Consider the following 17,461-nt stretch of genomic DNA (forward strand, 5'->3'; position numbering starts at 1 on the left):
AGCGACGTCTAACCCGCATGCTTTTCAACGACTATTCCCTACGTCCCTTAATACCTTCATTTCACTACACTGGATTCACTACTGAAGCAGTTTTCTCTATCGATGCAAGAATATTCTGTACAGACTCCAATCCAAATATTATAAATTAAATTGCTTTTCATTTACTCGGTAATTTCATTTCAAAATTATCGAACATCAAATTATTTCGTTTCGTTTCGTTTAATAATTATTTATTTAAAAAATAATCATTTTTGTCCGACGATATCTTCGGAACTAATTAACCGATTCAAGCTTTCTTGGTGGCAATCGAAAAAGCTCACCAAGACTTAGAAATTATTACATTTCGAGATGAATCGGGCAAGTGGTTTATGAGTTATACGCAAAAAATTAAAAAAAAATCGGTCTATCGGTTAACCCTGCGGGCCAGCCCCAAAACTTCCCGCTGTTTTCGAGCTTTTTGAGCTCGAAAACATTATTGTGAATACATTTTCGTAAAATACTTTTGTATGCCATTATTTTCAAAAAAACCATTATTTAACATTTCTTTCTCCCACGATATCTCGTGAATAAATTAACCGATTTCGATGGTTGAGGCAGCAATCACCGCGTTTTATTAAGTTCGAGAGCTGATCAAATTTTGAAATTGATTTATCCAGTCGTTTTTGATAAATTTCAAAAAAACCAAAAAAAAAAATGTTTTGAATTCTTATGTCAACGGTTTCTTTTAAACGAATGGACCGATTTCGATGGTTGAGGTGGCATTCGACGCGGCTTATAAAGTTTCAGAGCTGATTAGATTTTGGATTCAATCCATCGAGCAAAATAAAAGTTATCCAAATATAACATTTTTGAAAAAATTTTATTTTTGAAATATCTCCGAACGCACCCTACCGATTAAGCTCAAATTTTTACAGCTTTAAGATATTAACAAGCCGCGTCGAATGACACCTCAAAGATCAAAATCGGTTCATCCTTTCAAGAGTTATGAATATTTACATACATACATACGTACGTACGTACACACATATATACACTCGGACATCATCGTGAAATTAGTTAGGATAGCTTCTTAGGACGTTGTTACTGTCATAGAAAATCGATAGAAAATCGGTTTTTGCGAATCGGACCGAAACCAATAACTTTCCAAATTTTTGAAAATTTTCAATTTTGTTAGCGGGAAGTTAAAAAACAATTTTTTAATTTTTATTTGTCGTATAATTTGTAAACTACATGACCGATCTACTCCAAAATCTAATCAATTTTAAATCTTGGTGAGATCGGTTGATTCATTCCAAAGATATCGTCGACAAAAAAAGTTTACACATACATACGAACGTCGACATCTAATGAAAACTCAATTTTCGAAAATCGGACCGAAACCAATAACTTCCCTATTTTTGAAAATTTGCAATTTTCATAGTGGAAAATTAAAAAATACTTGAGACTTGTAAACAAAAATTTACTGCTGTATTTATTTGTTTATATATTATATAGGCATCGGTACTAATGTTACTGTTACACATCAAGTACGAGCGAAATAAGTGAGTGGTTTAAACATTAAGTAAGACTAGGACGAAGGCTCGCGTGAATATCTGGGTATTTATTTAAGGGAGATAGAGAGTAAAAGCTTGAGTTAAAGGGAATAAGGTTGTTATATCGTCAGGCTCAGTGCCAAAGTTCCATGTTAAGTTACCCCCCTTTACTTTTGTATGGGCTCATTATAATAAACCGCAAGCCGCACGCCACTCATTTAATTATAAATTACCACTTGTAATGTACTACAAATGGTGTACTTAGTGGACTTTACCGCGCGCTTTGTTTACTTTTTTGGTTTGGAATAAATATTTTTAATTATAATGCATAATAGGAAAAATAAGAGGTAAAACTAAATGAGAAAAAATCAAATTCCAACAAGTTATTTCGTCATTTTTCTTTGTGCTCTTTCGTACGAAATCTTTCAAAGGAAACTAAATTCACGCTCAGATTTGTCTCAGTAACCTTTCTATTACAGAAATATTTTTTTTGCCTTTTCTCGCTATCTTCAGTTTTGTCTTTACTGGAAAAAAAAAAAAAAAAATAATAAAAATAAGGAAGAAAGAAAGAAGGAAAAAAATAACTCAGAAACAGAAGCAGGTCTTATATAATTCGTCAAAGCAAAGAGTAATGGAAAAGATATCCCTCGTGAGTATCCTTTGTCTTGGACGGAGTTAAAAAAATATCTCTAGTAAAATAAAGACCGCGTACAACAAATTTGTTAGTTTATGTCGCCACATATTTTTTTCTTATTGATTATTTCAACGTATTCGTATTCATTTGAGTTATTTTAATTTTTGAAACCGTGCCAACTTTTAAGTTTGTTTTTATCCGAGATAGAAATGGACTTTATTTCTTTTATTGAGAAAATTAGTTTTATCTAGAAATATATTTTTTAATATTTTAAATTAGTTTTATGAATTTACTCGAGAACCTTTAAAGTTATTATGCTCAAACTTTCTTTACTTGTTCTTTAATTTTTTTTTCTTACTTATAATCTTTTATCATATCGACCTCAAAGATTATCGAATTCTTCGGCTTAATTATTGGATTTTCAAAGTATCCCGCAGTCTTGTCTGAGATTGCATCAAGTATCCGATATTAAGGGTTTTCGTGTTTTTTATTTTTAAAATTCTTTTATGAAATATGAAACATTTTATAATAAATGTTATTACGTAAATAACAAGACAAAGAGATGATAAATTTTAAGTATATATTCTTAACAATCAAATATTAATTTAAAAATAAGAAAAGTTTTTCACTAAAATTCTGAGTGCTCCGTTAATTAAATTTGACTCATCGCTAAATCTCAATAAAACTCAAGAAAAATATTTTGTATGAAATTTCAGTCTATATCTATATCGAATTTCCTAATTAATTGATTGAATGCCCGAGTCGAAATATTAGACGTAAGTTGAACGTTCTTAACGTTTTGAACGTAATTTGAACGTTTTGAAAGTAATTTGAACGATTTTTTTGTATTTTGGTTCATAAAAAATTGGTAATTTCATGAGTTATGATTTTAGTTTAATGATAACATCAATTAATTTATTTCAATATTTGTAATCACAATTTTCATAACCTTGATATCATAATATATGAACAGATATACATATATAGTGTTAAAGATAGAAGTATGAAACTGAAAAAAAATTTTTTTCAAAATACGAATTCTTCATTTACACTGAAAAAAAGAAATATTTGTCCCAAATAAATCAATTTATTTGTGGCTTTTTTTGAATATTTCTTAATGACAAATAAATATATTTGGTACAACAAAATATGACAGTTGATTCAAATAGTTTTATAATTTGATGGAAATATATAATTTATTTGTGGTAAGTAATTGATATATTTGTGATAAAGATATTAAATTTGTGACAAATAACCTTAAATTTGGCGATACTATACATATATTTGAAGCCCTTATTTATTTGTAGCAATTGGATCATTTCTTTACCACAAATAAATCACTTATTTTACGCAATTAAACTACTCAAATATATTATATCTTTCTCACAATTAAATATTTATTTGGCCATATTCAAATATACGATATCTTTGGCTCAAATAAATCTTAGTTGGCTCAAATAAATCTTTTTTTCAGTGTAAGAGCTAGAAAAGCGGACGACAAAATTTTAGGGAATTGACGTGATTATAATCCAGGAGTACAAAATCGATGAAAAAAATTTTTTGGTATATGCTTATGTTTTCTTATTGGAAGTATAAATGAGTTTTAGTTTCATGCTAAATGTGTTTTCAATTTATGATACTCCAATCTACGTTCAAAACGTTAAAAACGTTCAATTTATGTCTAATATTTCGACTCGGGTGATTAAAAATTTTTTAACTTTTATTAAAAATAAGAGCCACCGTAAAAATTTTGAGTCGCTTATTTTTCCGAAAAATTTTCATCTCACCCCGGTCTATTTGATACGAAGACTATAGAGGCAGACAAATTACTTATCTCAACTCCTAAAGGCTTCTGTCTCTATACTGTATAATGTTTCACAAATAAAATTATCGTCGAACCTCAACAATATTTTATAAGATTTCATGTTTGATGAGCGAAGATAACTATTAGCATTGAAACCATCTCCACAAGTATAACTGCAAAGTAAAATAATAAAAGTAATAAAAATAAGTGTAAACTCAGGAATGAATTTGGTTGAGAGCCGAGGAAAAAAAAATAGAGATAGAAATGAATAGAATAGAGTTTTCCCTCGAAAGTGCCGGGGGAGAGTATCAGAGGAAGTAAACACAATGTCCAGGTATTTGAAGAAGATGTTACACGAAACTGTCTCTACTCGCTACGGCTCATAAACCCGTGCGTTTTATGCTGATGGGTTACGTCTTGAAGACATTGTGACGAACCTAGGGGAAGAAAAGAAAGGACACCAGGGAGTTGAGAGACAACTCTAAAAAGATTTAGGACGTAAAAAAAAAAAAATAAAATGAAAAAAATGAATAGCGAAAAAGGAAAAACAAATACGTTTATCACCGAGCTCAGACTTTATTTCAAATGAGATATGTATATCAAGTGATTCTTTTCCTTCTTCTCCTCTTCCTCTAGCTCTACTACTGCCACTATCTCTCTCTATTTCCAATTTGTTCATTATCTTTGATGATTATTATCCAAATATATTAATGTACGTTAAAATTATGCCAAAAGTTTAATTGTCATTACGCTTTATTTGTTTTCCTCTCAATTTATACCGACAGTTTAAATTACACATAAAATAATTTTTGTCACTGAGTACTATGTTCATTGAAAGAAAACAACAGGTGTGACAAATATATGACTAAAATTTAATCAATAGTTTAATTTACTTAACGTTTCGTAAATTTATAATCTAATCAAATTAAACAAGCTTACGTAAATGCAATTAAGATAATTTATCTTCCTAATAATCTTCTTTTATGCACACAAATAATTAATTTTAATCATCACAATGATAATCACTTAAATTTATTATAATGGATTATAAAAATAGGATGATGTTTTATATTCACAAGATAATTTATGATGAATTTAAAACTATCAATCTAAAATAGGCAAAAACAAATTTCTTTTCCTTCTTTACTTCCCTTCATTGATTTCATTAAATTCATTCTTCAGATTCTTCCTCCTTTTGTCCAAGATAATCTACCGGTATAATTGAATGAAGCTTTCAACTGCACGGCAGCTCTATTGAAAATATACAAGCAATTTAGGCGAGCCAAAGAGAGGAGAGCTGAGCTTTATACCGTTTGTTAAAATTGTACGGAAGAAACGGACGGTTAAGATTGGGAAAGAGCTCGAGCTTGAGCGGTTGAGGTTGAGGTTGAGGCTGAGGCTAAAACCGGAAAATGTAAGAACCGAGTCGAGCTGTTAAAAGTTGGGGGACGCATTAGCGTAAAGCAGTTCCGGTCTAATAGCCCAAAGTTAAGTTGAAAAGACAAGACCGAGGCTGGGGTGGAGATGAAAATAACAAGTACTTATTATTTAATATATGTATATTTCGTTCTCATACTTTTGAGACAGAAGGTGTGCAGATAACTGAAATTCAAAATGTACTTGGAAAAGTAAAACGACCACTAACTGCCAACTTAACTTTCATTTCCCTCAGCTTTCCTTGGACTCTTTATTTAATATTTGCCGACTTTTATTACAATTTTTATTTATTTATATTATTACTAGACTGGTGGACTATTTGACCCTTGAATGTCCAGCATGGAGTGGTAAGTCGGTAAGTGACTCTGCTCTGCTCTGCTCTGCTCTTGAAACCACTGAGATTCAATATCGCTATTTTGGCAGTAACTTGGATGCTTGGAATGTCAAACTGTCGGTTAACAGTTAACGGGGAGAGTTGGCCCGAGCTTACTAAAGTCTTACAACTAAATGTCGATCGTTTCTACTTGGCTTGCAAAACTTGTCTCAACTTTTCAACAAGAATATTTTTATAAGCTATTTCGATCAGCTTTAATGTAATAAGCCTGACAGTGTTCTTTTTTATTCATACATTATCACGCTTAAAGTTTAAAATTCTTTTTAAGGCTTTAAAAAAAACTTTAAGTCTCTATTCTTTACAGCAAATACTGCATTTTAAATTGTTAAATTCAATATCTGAGCTATAAATCTGATAAACTTGTCAGCAAAGCTTTTTTTAAATATTGCATTATATTGTACTTACGAATTACAATATATCAGAAATATCTAAGTCCACAACCTTCTTTTCAAAATCCATCTTACGCCAGAAATCAATATCATTTTCAATATCTGTACCTATCACTACTAAACAGAACAAGGGTGGGTACTTATGAAGCTGTGCTAGAATTGATTTGAAATTTTCAAACTATTTGAGGGTTTTACTTCAGAAACTAAAGAGCTCGGGGCATTGAGTCATGAGTAACGATCAACGTATTATCTAATGAAACTGCTCTTGGGTAATAGATTTTTTTTTTAGGAATATTCTTATAAGATAATTTAAATTTGAATTATACTCACTATCTATAGTTACTCCGAAAAAAAGACGTGTTTCGTAGGACACCCGAGAGAAGCGAAGCTCTTTTCGATTTCTACTTAAACCCCTAATTATTAATTAATATAATTTAATTTTCTTATACAATAGTAAATAGCAAATACTGAAAAGGGGGTTGAGTTATGAGTCGATTTGCCCAAGAAGGGCAAAGTTACAGACGACTATGGATGAAAATAATCACACAGTATCAAGAAGACGAAACTGGACGAAACTCCGAGTCTCGTCTGCCCAAAAAAAATTTTTCCTCCGGAATTTATTTGAATTTTTTCTGCTAGAATGCGTAAAAATTGACAAAAAACAGTAGTATTGTGTATAGAGATTCCCAAGACGGGCAGAGTTATGGACTACTGTGTGTGAAAATGGTCACAGTGTCAAGAAGACAAAACTCCGAGTCTCGACCGCCCAAAAAAAATTTTTCCTGCTAGAATGTGTAAAAACTAACAAAAAATGATAATATTTTGTGTAGTTATTCCCAAAAAAAGCAGAGTTATGGACTACTGTGTGTGAAAATGGTCACAGTGTCAAGAGGAAAAAACAGGACGAAACTCCGAGTCTCGTCCGCCCGAAAATAAGTTTCTTCCTCCGAAATTTATGGGTCAGATCTGTAGGGTGATAATTTAAAGGTATACAAAATAATTTTAAAAATAAAAAAATATGGGGTCAATTTGAGAGGTTTGGCCCCGACTACCTAAAAATAATGGCCTCGAAAAAAAGTATTCCTTTTGATATATTTTTTAGTAATTATAGCTGAATTGCATAAAATTTATTGCAAACAAGTATGTGCAATACTTAAAATAAATTGAAAAAAATATTTACGATTAAAACTCGTAACTCGATGTGTCGGATCGTGAGCGGTTGTGTGGTACAGATGAATGTGAAACGAGCTAGTACTGACTAGCTGCATAAATCTACGTAACGGCCTCACACAACCGAATTGCAAAGTTGGTCGCTCGAGCACGTAACGCAAACCCGAGTACCTCGAGCGTGCGTAAATACGCATGGCCGCGCGTTAGTATCGCGCGTATCCCGTAATCCCACAGCTCATGGACAGCGCAGCGCAGCGCTCATTCTCTTCTCTTCTCTTCTCGTTTTACTCCTGCGTGTCGTCTCCATGAGCGCAAGCACAAGCATATATAATATAGTGGATTGCACACAGTGATGTAATCATAGGTGACACAATTAATCACTGGACCATCACAACCTGCCAGACCATTAACGATTGGGTCCAGGGGTCCACCCTCGTCGCCATCATCATCCGGGATACAGAATCATCTCTCTGCGCCTCACAACCACTCATACAAATTCACCATAAACTTATTCACACCCACACACACACACCAGACGCTCGTCAGAAGCTCTTACATCGATTTTTCTTCACCCAATACCGTCAATGTGATTAATTGACGCCAATTATCACAACTAAAGTCAATCGCCTCAACAATTTACTTTAATTTCTACCAAATGACCTCACCATCATCGACTTTATTAATTTATTTATTTACTTATTAAAAATACAGATGTAAAAATAAAATAAATAAACAAATAACAATAAAATTATCCCCCGTGAAGCGTTGATATGAAAAGTATGGTATCGTTAGGAGACAATTTGTATTCTCCCTGACCCTGAAAGTAAAAAAAATGAGATAAATCACCAATTACGTCCGAAATTACCATCTTCTTTCCAGCGGATATATATATACATGGACATAACTTGGTATGTTTTAATAAATTTAGGACGATAAATTATAGAAGAACCTCAATTAGGTGTTACAGTTTATCACGTCGCGCTGCACGAGGCAGTATCGCAAAACTACTTAAGCTTTGAGCAAGCTGTTTAAGTAAGAAAATTTAGGACGTTGTGACTTAATAATTTACGAGGCATAATAGTGTGAAAATAAATAAACGAGTGTCTCGTGTGGGCGAGAAGAATATAAAAAATAATAAAATAAAAAAAAAGTTTTGAGTAAAAGAAGAACAAACAAGTAAAAGAAACGAATAGATATATAATAAAAAAGGTGAAAATAAAACAGCAACAGGAAAAAATATAACAGCACGGCAGAAAGCTTTCGTGAAACGTGGGTATTATCATAATAATGGGCAAACCCATCATCTTTCTACCGTCTGGTTTCTCTCTTATTCCCTATTCTCATTTCTCCTTCATAATATTCTCTATCGCACTTAAACCTAACACATTTCTTGTCCCTGCTCTTTCATTCCGTTCCTCTCCCTGGAGACTGCTTTCGCGTACTTCTCGTATACCTTTCGTATCTTAATAGCCAACGCGTCGGCCTCGGGAAGCTACATTTACAAATTTAAAATGATAATTTAACTCTTGTGGGAGTGGCTAACGGAAGTCATTTGTGCTCTTTCACTTGTCGCTGTCGTCTATCAAACACTACGCTCGGGCTCTGCTGGGGTTCAGTATCAGACAAGAATAAAGAACAATTGTTTCGAGCGAGAGTGAGACCAAGAACCGTAAGAAATAAATTTTTCGTTTCTTCTTTGAGCTTTCGCGCGGAACCCACTGACGATTATAAAAAAACTTATGTTTGGACAACGCGGGCATTTGTCAAACGTCAGCACCAGCTGTATCGCCTTTCCAAATCTAAAAACTCATAGTTTTATGTATTTCTATCCCTTTTTCTTACGTTTCCGCAGCTGGATTATTTTTTACTCACGGCTGAATAATCAATCTTATATTAATTGGCTGTTTTGGTTTAGACTTTTTTTTTTAAGTAAATCTTACCATCAATTCCCAATCTGCATCGTTTACTAAAACTAGAATTCCAGGTCGTCTGAAAATGAATACAGACTTGTAAATACTTTTGATAATTAATTAATATTTAATTACTTACATCGTATTGTTTTGAATAAATAATTCTTCTCTTTCTTTTAGTAAATTATCACGGATCCAAAATATCAGATTTTTTAAGGTCCCTATTAATAATCAAACGTTTTTAATTAAAATAATAACAACAATGATAATAATGTCGTGGTAACAAAAACAATAATAAATAATGAGTGTGAATTTAGCAGACATCAGACAAATGTAAAATTATAAATAAATAGAGTAAATAATTAATCAAATAAGATTTTTAAAAAATGCGCATTTAGAAAATTTTAAAATTAATAACGATCCTGAAGTTAGCAGACAATTAAAAATTTTTGGATTTTTTTTTAAACAATTAAATTTGAAGAAAAAAAAAACTAAAAATATGCACATGTAGAAAATTTAAAAGACTACAAGTGCAATTTTTTTAAATATTTTTTTTTTCATAATTTGACGTTTTTTGAAAAATCAAAAATTATTAGACGTCGGCTAATTTCAGTATCATAATTAATAAGTGCATTTTTTTAAAATTCAATTTTATTAATTATTTACTCTATTTATTTATAATTTTAAATTTGTCTGCTGTCTGCTACATTCACATTCATAATAAATAATAATAAACATACTCACAGACTTTATCACTAGATAAATTAATTTGATGCTTCTTTTTATTTCCAACTAAAAGTTCAGCCCCACCTCTGCACAATTATTTTTTTTTTTTATAAATAATCAGATTGTAAAACTAAGAAAGTAAATAATAGAGGTTATTTGTAACCTTACCCAAATTCAATGGTGATTGGTAGTTGATTTTCTGATGACATTTTGTAAATTCACTTAATTGAACTGTTTTCGTAATTAATCTTAAGTATAATTTTTATTTCAATGAATTATAGAATTATTTAAAAAAATGTAAATAAACTAACGAGGGTTTAAATGTTTTCATAGGGGGCGGCTTGGGAATGGAGTTCGAGGTTACCTTCGCAGTGTCCGCAGATTACGACAATATCGACATGTTGATAAGAGAATTACCCAGATAACCATCAGAGTTACAGCGCAATTTATTTTTAGCTGAAACTTTTGACGTCTCAGTTGCTCAGTAGTTCCAGTATACAGTGTACTCATACACATTTATAAAATTTCTACTTCTGTTTTAGTCCGTAGAAGTTATTTTATCCTGACAATTGTACAATCAACTGCAGGTATTCATACCGTACCCGGTTACAAGCGTGTCTTGCAGATCTCTACCATTATCACTCTACCAACATACAACTCTCTTAAATAGATTTCTATGCGAAAATATCAATACTAAATATATTTATGTTGCAAAATAATTCTATGTAAAATTATCTCTATGTAAACTTATTCTATTAAGTATAAATATATGCAAAAATAATTCATGTCCAAAATATCTCTATATTATATATCTCTATGAAAATTAAGTCTCTACAAAATTTACTATAATATGACAGAATTATGTGTTAACATATTTATATTATGGAATTTCTCCATAACCATACAACTCTCCTTAATATTTCTCTATTCTGCATATCTCTATGACACAAAAATTCTATGAAAAAATTTTTCTATTTAAAAATTTTTCTATGTTGACAAAAGTCAGTTTCATAACATCTCTCAGCAAAAAAAAAACTAAGTTTTACGAATGATTTTGTGTCTTACCACCAGCAATCGCGTGGCGCTACCATAAAATTCCAACAACAATACAATAATAATGATAATGATTTAAGTAATTATAATTTTTTCTTTTTAAATGTCATTAAATTTGAATCCTGACTTTGTCAGTATTTTATTATAATTTCATTTGAATCCTGACTTTGTCAATATTTTATTATAATTTCAAATTTAATGACATTTAAAAAGAAAAAATTATAATTACTTAAATCATTATCATTATTATTGTATTGTTGTTGGAATTTTATGGTAGCGCCACGCGATTGCTGGTGGTAAGACACAAAATCATTCGTAAAACTTAGTTTTTTTTTTGCTGAGAGATGTTATGAAACTGACTTTTGTCAACATAGAAAAATTTTTAAATAGAAAAATTTTTCCATAGAATTTTTGTGTCATAGAGATATGCAGAATAGAGAAATATTAAGGAGAGTTGTATGGTTATGGAGAAATTCCATAATATAAATATGTTAACACATAATTCTGTCATATTATAGTAAATTTTGTAGAGACTTAATTTTCATAGAGATATATAATATAGAGATATTTTGGACATGAATTATTTTCGCATATATTTATACTTAATAGAATAAGTTTACATAGAGATAATTTTACATAGAATTATTTTGCAACATAAATATATTTAGTATTGATATTTTCGCATAGAAATCTATTTAAGAGAGTTGTATGTTGGTAGAGTGATAATGGTAGAGATCTGCAAGACACGCTTGTAACCGGGTACGGTATGAATACCTGCAGTTGATTGTATGTATATTAGAGTGCTTAAAAAACCTGTGCGAATTTAGCGCCTCATCTAATGATTTGCAATATCCAAATGACCTTAATCGATAGGTCTACGTTAGGTCTGTATAGGTCCACCAAAATTTTCGTTAGGTCCCCTATAGTTTTTTTATAAATAATTTTTTAAATTTTGCAATAAAAAAAATTTCATTTTAGCACCTCATTCAGAACGAAACCAATAAACTTGATCATTTTTGCATTTCTTATCGTTAGGTCCGGATTGGTCTCTAGTTTTTGCATTGATATTATTCATTATATTTGTTTTATTAACAATTATAAATAATTTATTATCCGCGCATGCGCTCAACACTATTCATAGCTTGGCGCGAAATTTCTAGTTTACCTGTCTTGTTTACATTGTATTAATAAAAAAACAATAAATATACATCAACTATTCTCATAAAGCTTAATTAATTATAATCTACAATTACTCCCAATGAGAATTTTACTTGTTGCTCACATGTATATGAGTAAACATATGTCAGTATATATAAGCCACACAACAATGAAGTGCATAGACTTTGGAGTGTATAAACATCTGTACATTCCTTGACTCTATAATATAACCTATATATGCGTTTATGGTGTAGGAAAGCTTGTGTGTACGCTATTTTTTATTAATTTACTCAACTCTTTGTTTAAATATTGTCTAATATCAAGTAAGTACAGGAATATTTCTAAAATAGGTAATACATAACCTATAATTATTGAAAATATACCTGACTTATGTAGATGTATTGTGCTCACAATGGTGGAGTGTCTCACATGCAAGATTATTTCAAGTTTTGCCACAGGATCAAAAACTTGCTCAAGTTTTAAATCAAGCTGGAGTTCATATGTGGCCGATGGTCAACATCATAATCCTAACAGTATTCGTGAAGTTGCTAAAACTGTGATAAAATGATGACAACAACTTGTTCACTGTGCTGAAGAACGACATAAACCTGTATCTGCCAGCATTTATTTTTATAATGTCTTATAAGACACTTTAACAAGTAAGATCTGTGCTGGACAGTTTGGAGCATGAGTATTGTCATGATGAAGAATGGTGTTTTGCTGGAGAAAAACGTAATCAAGTACCAATGTCTATTGATAAACATCAACTACAAAATGAAGTTTTTTTTTAAAGCTTGGACTCTGGTACGGCGAATCACAGAAAAATTTTTTAAGTATACAAATAGAAGCTTACAAGTTTATAGCTATGAAACCATCAGTAGTGGATCTGAAAATAAGATTAAAAATATTTTTGAAGAATTATTATGTAAAGAAAATAAAGCATTAGAACATTGGACGCACCGTAAAAAACGGTTTAATGATTATCACCAATACGTTATCTCTAAACATAGTGCTAAACAAGCTTTAGAATGGATACGTGGAACTGGTGAATTGCACTTTGCTATTTATACTAATGTTGGAAAAATTCATTTTGAAAATGAAAAGCTTCTTCAACAACATAACCAATTCAAAGGTAGAGTAAATGTAAATGTTTTTATTTTAGATTTTGTAGTTTTTTTTTTACTATCATTAATAATATAACTATTTAAGTATAGTTTATTCAGTAACTATTAAGAAAATAATAATAATAAAAATCCGTTGAAGTATTTATCAGTATTTTATGTTTATATTATTGATACTTGATACATGAATGTAGAATAATATTTAATATTCATATTTACGTGTTTATAGGAAAGAAGAGGAAGAGTAAAATTATTGGTACAACTGGCCGACAATTTAATAAAAAAAAAAGGACACGCTCACGCAACAGCCATAAAATCTGTTGCTGATTTATCAGTGTTATAAACATTTCAGTATGCGCATGGGTTGTTTCAAAACACAAGATAAAGATGACCTAAGAATTAAATTTGATGATGGTCTAAGAGATTTATCAATAGATCGCAATTCAGACCCATCACTAGAAAAAAAAAAAAAAACTGGTATGTTTTTATAATTTATTTGTATGAAATAGTGCAAAAATATTATTCACTTGAATACTAATATTGTGGATATTATTCTATTTTAGATTCATTATGGCTGAATTATTACAAAGTGAATAAACTTATGTCAAAAATTTAGAGACGCATATTCGGTGTTTCTTAAAAGAAACGTGAAATGAATGTCGCAATGCCCCATCAGAATTATTGTGAATCAATTATATTTTGTAATATGGAAGAAAATCATCACTTTCATAGCAATATATATATGTACACAAACAGGAAAAATATGAAACAATGCCAGAAGATGTTGGTCATTGCTTTGTCACTTGGGCAGCTAAAGTTGGTACGTACGTTACTTATTGTAATATTAAACCAGAACGCAATCAATTGTTAGTGGCTCATGAAGAAATTGGGTTTAAAGATTTACAAAGAAAACATCGTGTTAAACATCTAATAGCTGTATATCTTATTAAACCTGTACAGCGAATTACTAAGTATAAATTACTGCTTAAAGATTTGCTAAGTGTTTCCTCTAGTCCCTTAGAGAACAATGTTAATGGTTCTATATATTGCAGGTAATAGTTGAATTTTTCTCTAAAGAGAATTAATTTGATAAGTTTCTTTTAATTATATTCAAAAATATACTTAAAGATACATGAATTCGTTATAATTTAAAAAAGGACATAATTCTACTCCAGTATATTAACACAGGTTTATATTTATGCATAGATTGATTCAAACAAAAATTTTTTAATTCAAACGCTTTATAAAAATTATTTTTTTAAGCAATTTTGAAATTTTTGAAATCAAAAATTTTGTATATTTTTTGCCACAAATTAAAGTATTAACTAAAATTTTATATATAAAAAATTCATATATGTATTAAAATTAACTATATACAGTGGATAGTCGTATTTAAAAAGATTAAATTTTATGTAAATTGTTTCAAAAATATTGATTACCATCTTTTAATTTCTATCTTAAATAGAAATAGAAAAAAACACCAATCAATAATCTATCAATAGTAATATTATTAAAATCAATACTTGAACGCGTTTATAATAAAAAATAACAATATTTGTAATATACTTAGTATATGAAAATATAATAAGTAGATTTTAAGAAATATTTAGAAGGATATCATAAAAATGATCATAAATCAATTATATTATAAATGAAATGGCATTTCAATTTTTATCATTTTTAATTTATTCTAAAATAAATAAAGTTCTCCTTACAATAAATAAAACAACTTAATCGAAATTTTTTTTTATTTTTAAAATTTCGAACCAAATAAAAAAATCTATCAATAGAATGTAAAGTATAACGGAAATCTAGATTTTGTTATTTTAAATATAAGTTGTACAAGTAATCTGTGATCTTCATTATTGATCATTCGATTAATTATGAATTCATACTTGAAAAATATTAAAATTAAAAAAATTAAATTGAATATTTAATATTTAAAAAATAGCAAAAATTAACAACATTAATTAATTTATTATTATTATTATTACCTTTGTGAGTGAATTAAATGGTGTAACAGAAAGAAATCGAGAAAAACTAATGGTAGTTTAGTCTATTTAATTTAAAAAAAAATAATTATTATTATTAATATTTTACTAATATTTAAAACAAATTTCTGATTTTTATTTAAGGCCGCTCTCAGACAGTGCTCTCCCCCTCACTTTTTAATAATATTCAATCATTTTTAATTGTAATGACCGAATTTAAATTTTGATAATTAATTGAAAAATAGTTAAAGCATTAATTTAAAAAAGGGCAACGCAGTTACAATTTCGCTGAAAAATAGATTTAAAAAAAAATTATTTACAGTTGTTATGAATTAGGAGTTGAACGAAATTCGGTAAATAAATTTCAGTAAAATCTTTATGTCAACATTATTAGGCTACAATTTATTTAACAAATTCCGTTTAACTCCTAATTAATAGCAACTGTAAGTAATTTTTTTTTAAATCTACATCTTGGCGAAATTGTAACTGCGTTGTCCTTTTTTCAATTAATGCTTGAATTTTTTTGAAATTAATTAATAAAATTTTAATTCGGTTGTTACAATTAAAAGTTATTGAATATTTTTAAAAAGTGGGTGGAAAGGGGGCGCTGACTGTGAATGCCCTTAAAATAAAAATATTTTTGAATATTTTTAAAATGAGACGTTACTGAGATTTAATAACAAACGACGATCGGCTCCGAGGTACTTTGTCTATAGAGATCGTGTTACGCAGTATATGAATAAATGTATATACATGTTAGTTAAAAAAACCTCGTTATTTGTTGTGTTTCAAATTCTTTTAAGTGATTGTTTTAAAGTTTTAAATAAAAAATAAAAAATTTGATATAATATATAAATTAAGCACACTTAATTGTTTACAGTAACTATATAAATAATTTATAAGTAATTTACCGAAAGTTCTCCGGCACTATTATATTAAGGTTTCATCCTAATAATTAAAATTTTTACGGTAATCTATTTAATCAAAACAAACTATTGTAGAATTATTGTTAATAAAAATATTTTTGTTTTTTTTTTAGACTACACAAAATGCCAAGAAAACCAAAAGTGTCTGTGAATCAAGCAGTAGAATTATTGAAAGAGTTTATATTATCGGGTGAATTTAAAGACAATAATTTTCCAATAAAAAGTTCCGAGGTATGGATAAAAATGAGTCAGCGGTTAGACGATATATAAAAAAAGAACCACTTTATTAGCTACACTGTTTGATGACAAAATTGAAGACAAAAGTAAAACATCACCTTTATATGACAGACAATTGAACATGTGGTCTAGCATCACTGAAATTTGGCAAAAATGTTTTCCTTCAAGTGCGTGTTTCAGGTGCACTTGTAAATTATGTGGGGAATATCGAACATCTATTCCAATAATTCAAGTGAACTACAAAATAATTTGGGAAAACGGATTCAGCCAACTAAAAGAATCAATTTGCTCATTTGACTGTACAATACGATGTACAATACGTTCTGTTTTATTTAATAAATGCATATGTATTGAATTAGATGTCAGAATGTACCAAAGTAAACCTCTACAATGCAAATTAATAACTTTTCCATCAGTTATGCAATTAAATAATAAAAATTATGCGTAAGTATCAACTATTCATTTATGTCAACGTTGCAGTTTACATGATTGTATATAAAAGCTATAACTTGTTTTTTATTTATAGGTTGCGAGGGATTATTGAAATTAATAATGGGAATTTTGTAGCATACTGTAGAAGCTATAACAATAATTGGAAATTACACAATGATACTGCTTCAAAAATACAACCTGTTCCACATTGGAAAGAGATAGTACCAAACGCTGCTATTTACACTAGGGTTGATTAAATAATTAATTATTTTTGTGCGTCATTGAGTAGTAACTAATGTTATAAGTATTTAAGTGCAATTTTATTAACCTATATAAGATAAAATTTAATATAACAACAAATTTTTTATTACATAAAACATCGTTGTAACAATAAAAGTTTTATCAAACATTGTTATCGATTTTTGACTATACTTTAGAATTGTTAAAGTCTATTATTTTATTATATCTATGTTTTAAAATAAAATGTTTTGTCTTGTAATTAATTTATTTCTATTTTAAACCATAAATTTACATCAAATGAATGTTA

General features: G+C 29.3%; 1 protein-coding gene and 1 long non-coding RNA gene across 2 annotated transcripts; one reads left to right on the forward strand and one right to left on the reverse strand.

The window, feature by feature from the left end:
* Positions 1 to 8,030: 8,030 nt before the first annotated feature.
* On the reverse strand, positions 8,031 to 10,360 carry LOC130672872 (ubiquitin-related modifier 1 homolog). The gene is made up of 5 exons (XM_057477638.1): positions 10,165 to 10,360; positions 10,015 to 10,082; positions 9,410 to 9,491; positions 9,301 to 9,349; positions 8,031 to 8,177 (listed from the first exon to the last, which is right to left on the reverse strand). Exons 1-5 carry the CDS (start codon positions 10,203 to 10,205, stop codon positions 8,109 to 8,111), a joined length of 309 nt encoding a protein of 102 aa, XP_057333621.1. The 5' UTR covers positions 10,206 to 10,360; the 3' UTR covers positions 8,031 to 8,108.
* A 1,454-nt stretch (positions 10,361 to 11,814) lies between these two features.
* LOC130673400 (uncharacterized) lies at positions 11,815 to 17,336 on the forward strand. Its single transcript, XR_008990877.1, has 6 exons — positions 11,815 to 12,530; positions 12,604 to 13,339; positions 13,558 to 13,805; positions 13,892 to 14,148; positions 16,359 to 16,926; positions 17,009 to 17,336. It is a non-coding gene; the product is annotated as an uncharacterized LOC130673400 (long non-coding RNA).
* The last annotated feature ends 125 nt before the right edge of the window (positions 17,337 to 17,461 follow it).

The sequence above is a fragment of the Microplitis mediator genome, chromosome 8, assembly GCF_029852145.1.
Source record: "Microplitis mediator isolate UGA2020A chromosome 8, iyMicMedi2.1, whole genome shotgun sequence".
NCBI lineage: Eukaryota > Metazoa > Arthropoda > Insecta > Hymenoptera > Braconidae > Microplitis > Microplitis mediator.

What these genes read in the sequence shown, in the direction of transcription:
- LOC130672872 (XM_057477638.1), bottom strand. Translation starts at nt 10,205, where the DNA reads ATGTCATCAGAAAATCAACTACCAATCACCATTGAATTTGG. An exon ending in TTTATCTAGTGATAAAGTCT is followed by an intron (nt 9,492 to 10,014) that starts GTGAGTATGTTT and finishes GATTATTAATAG; the next exon opens with GGACCTTAAAAAATCTGATA. An exon ending in ATGCAGATTGGGAATTGATG is followed by an intron (nt 8,178 to 9,300) that starts GTAAGATTTACT and finishes TTTTACTTTCAG; the next exon opens with GGTCAGGGAGAATACAAATT.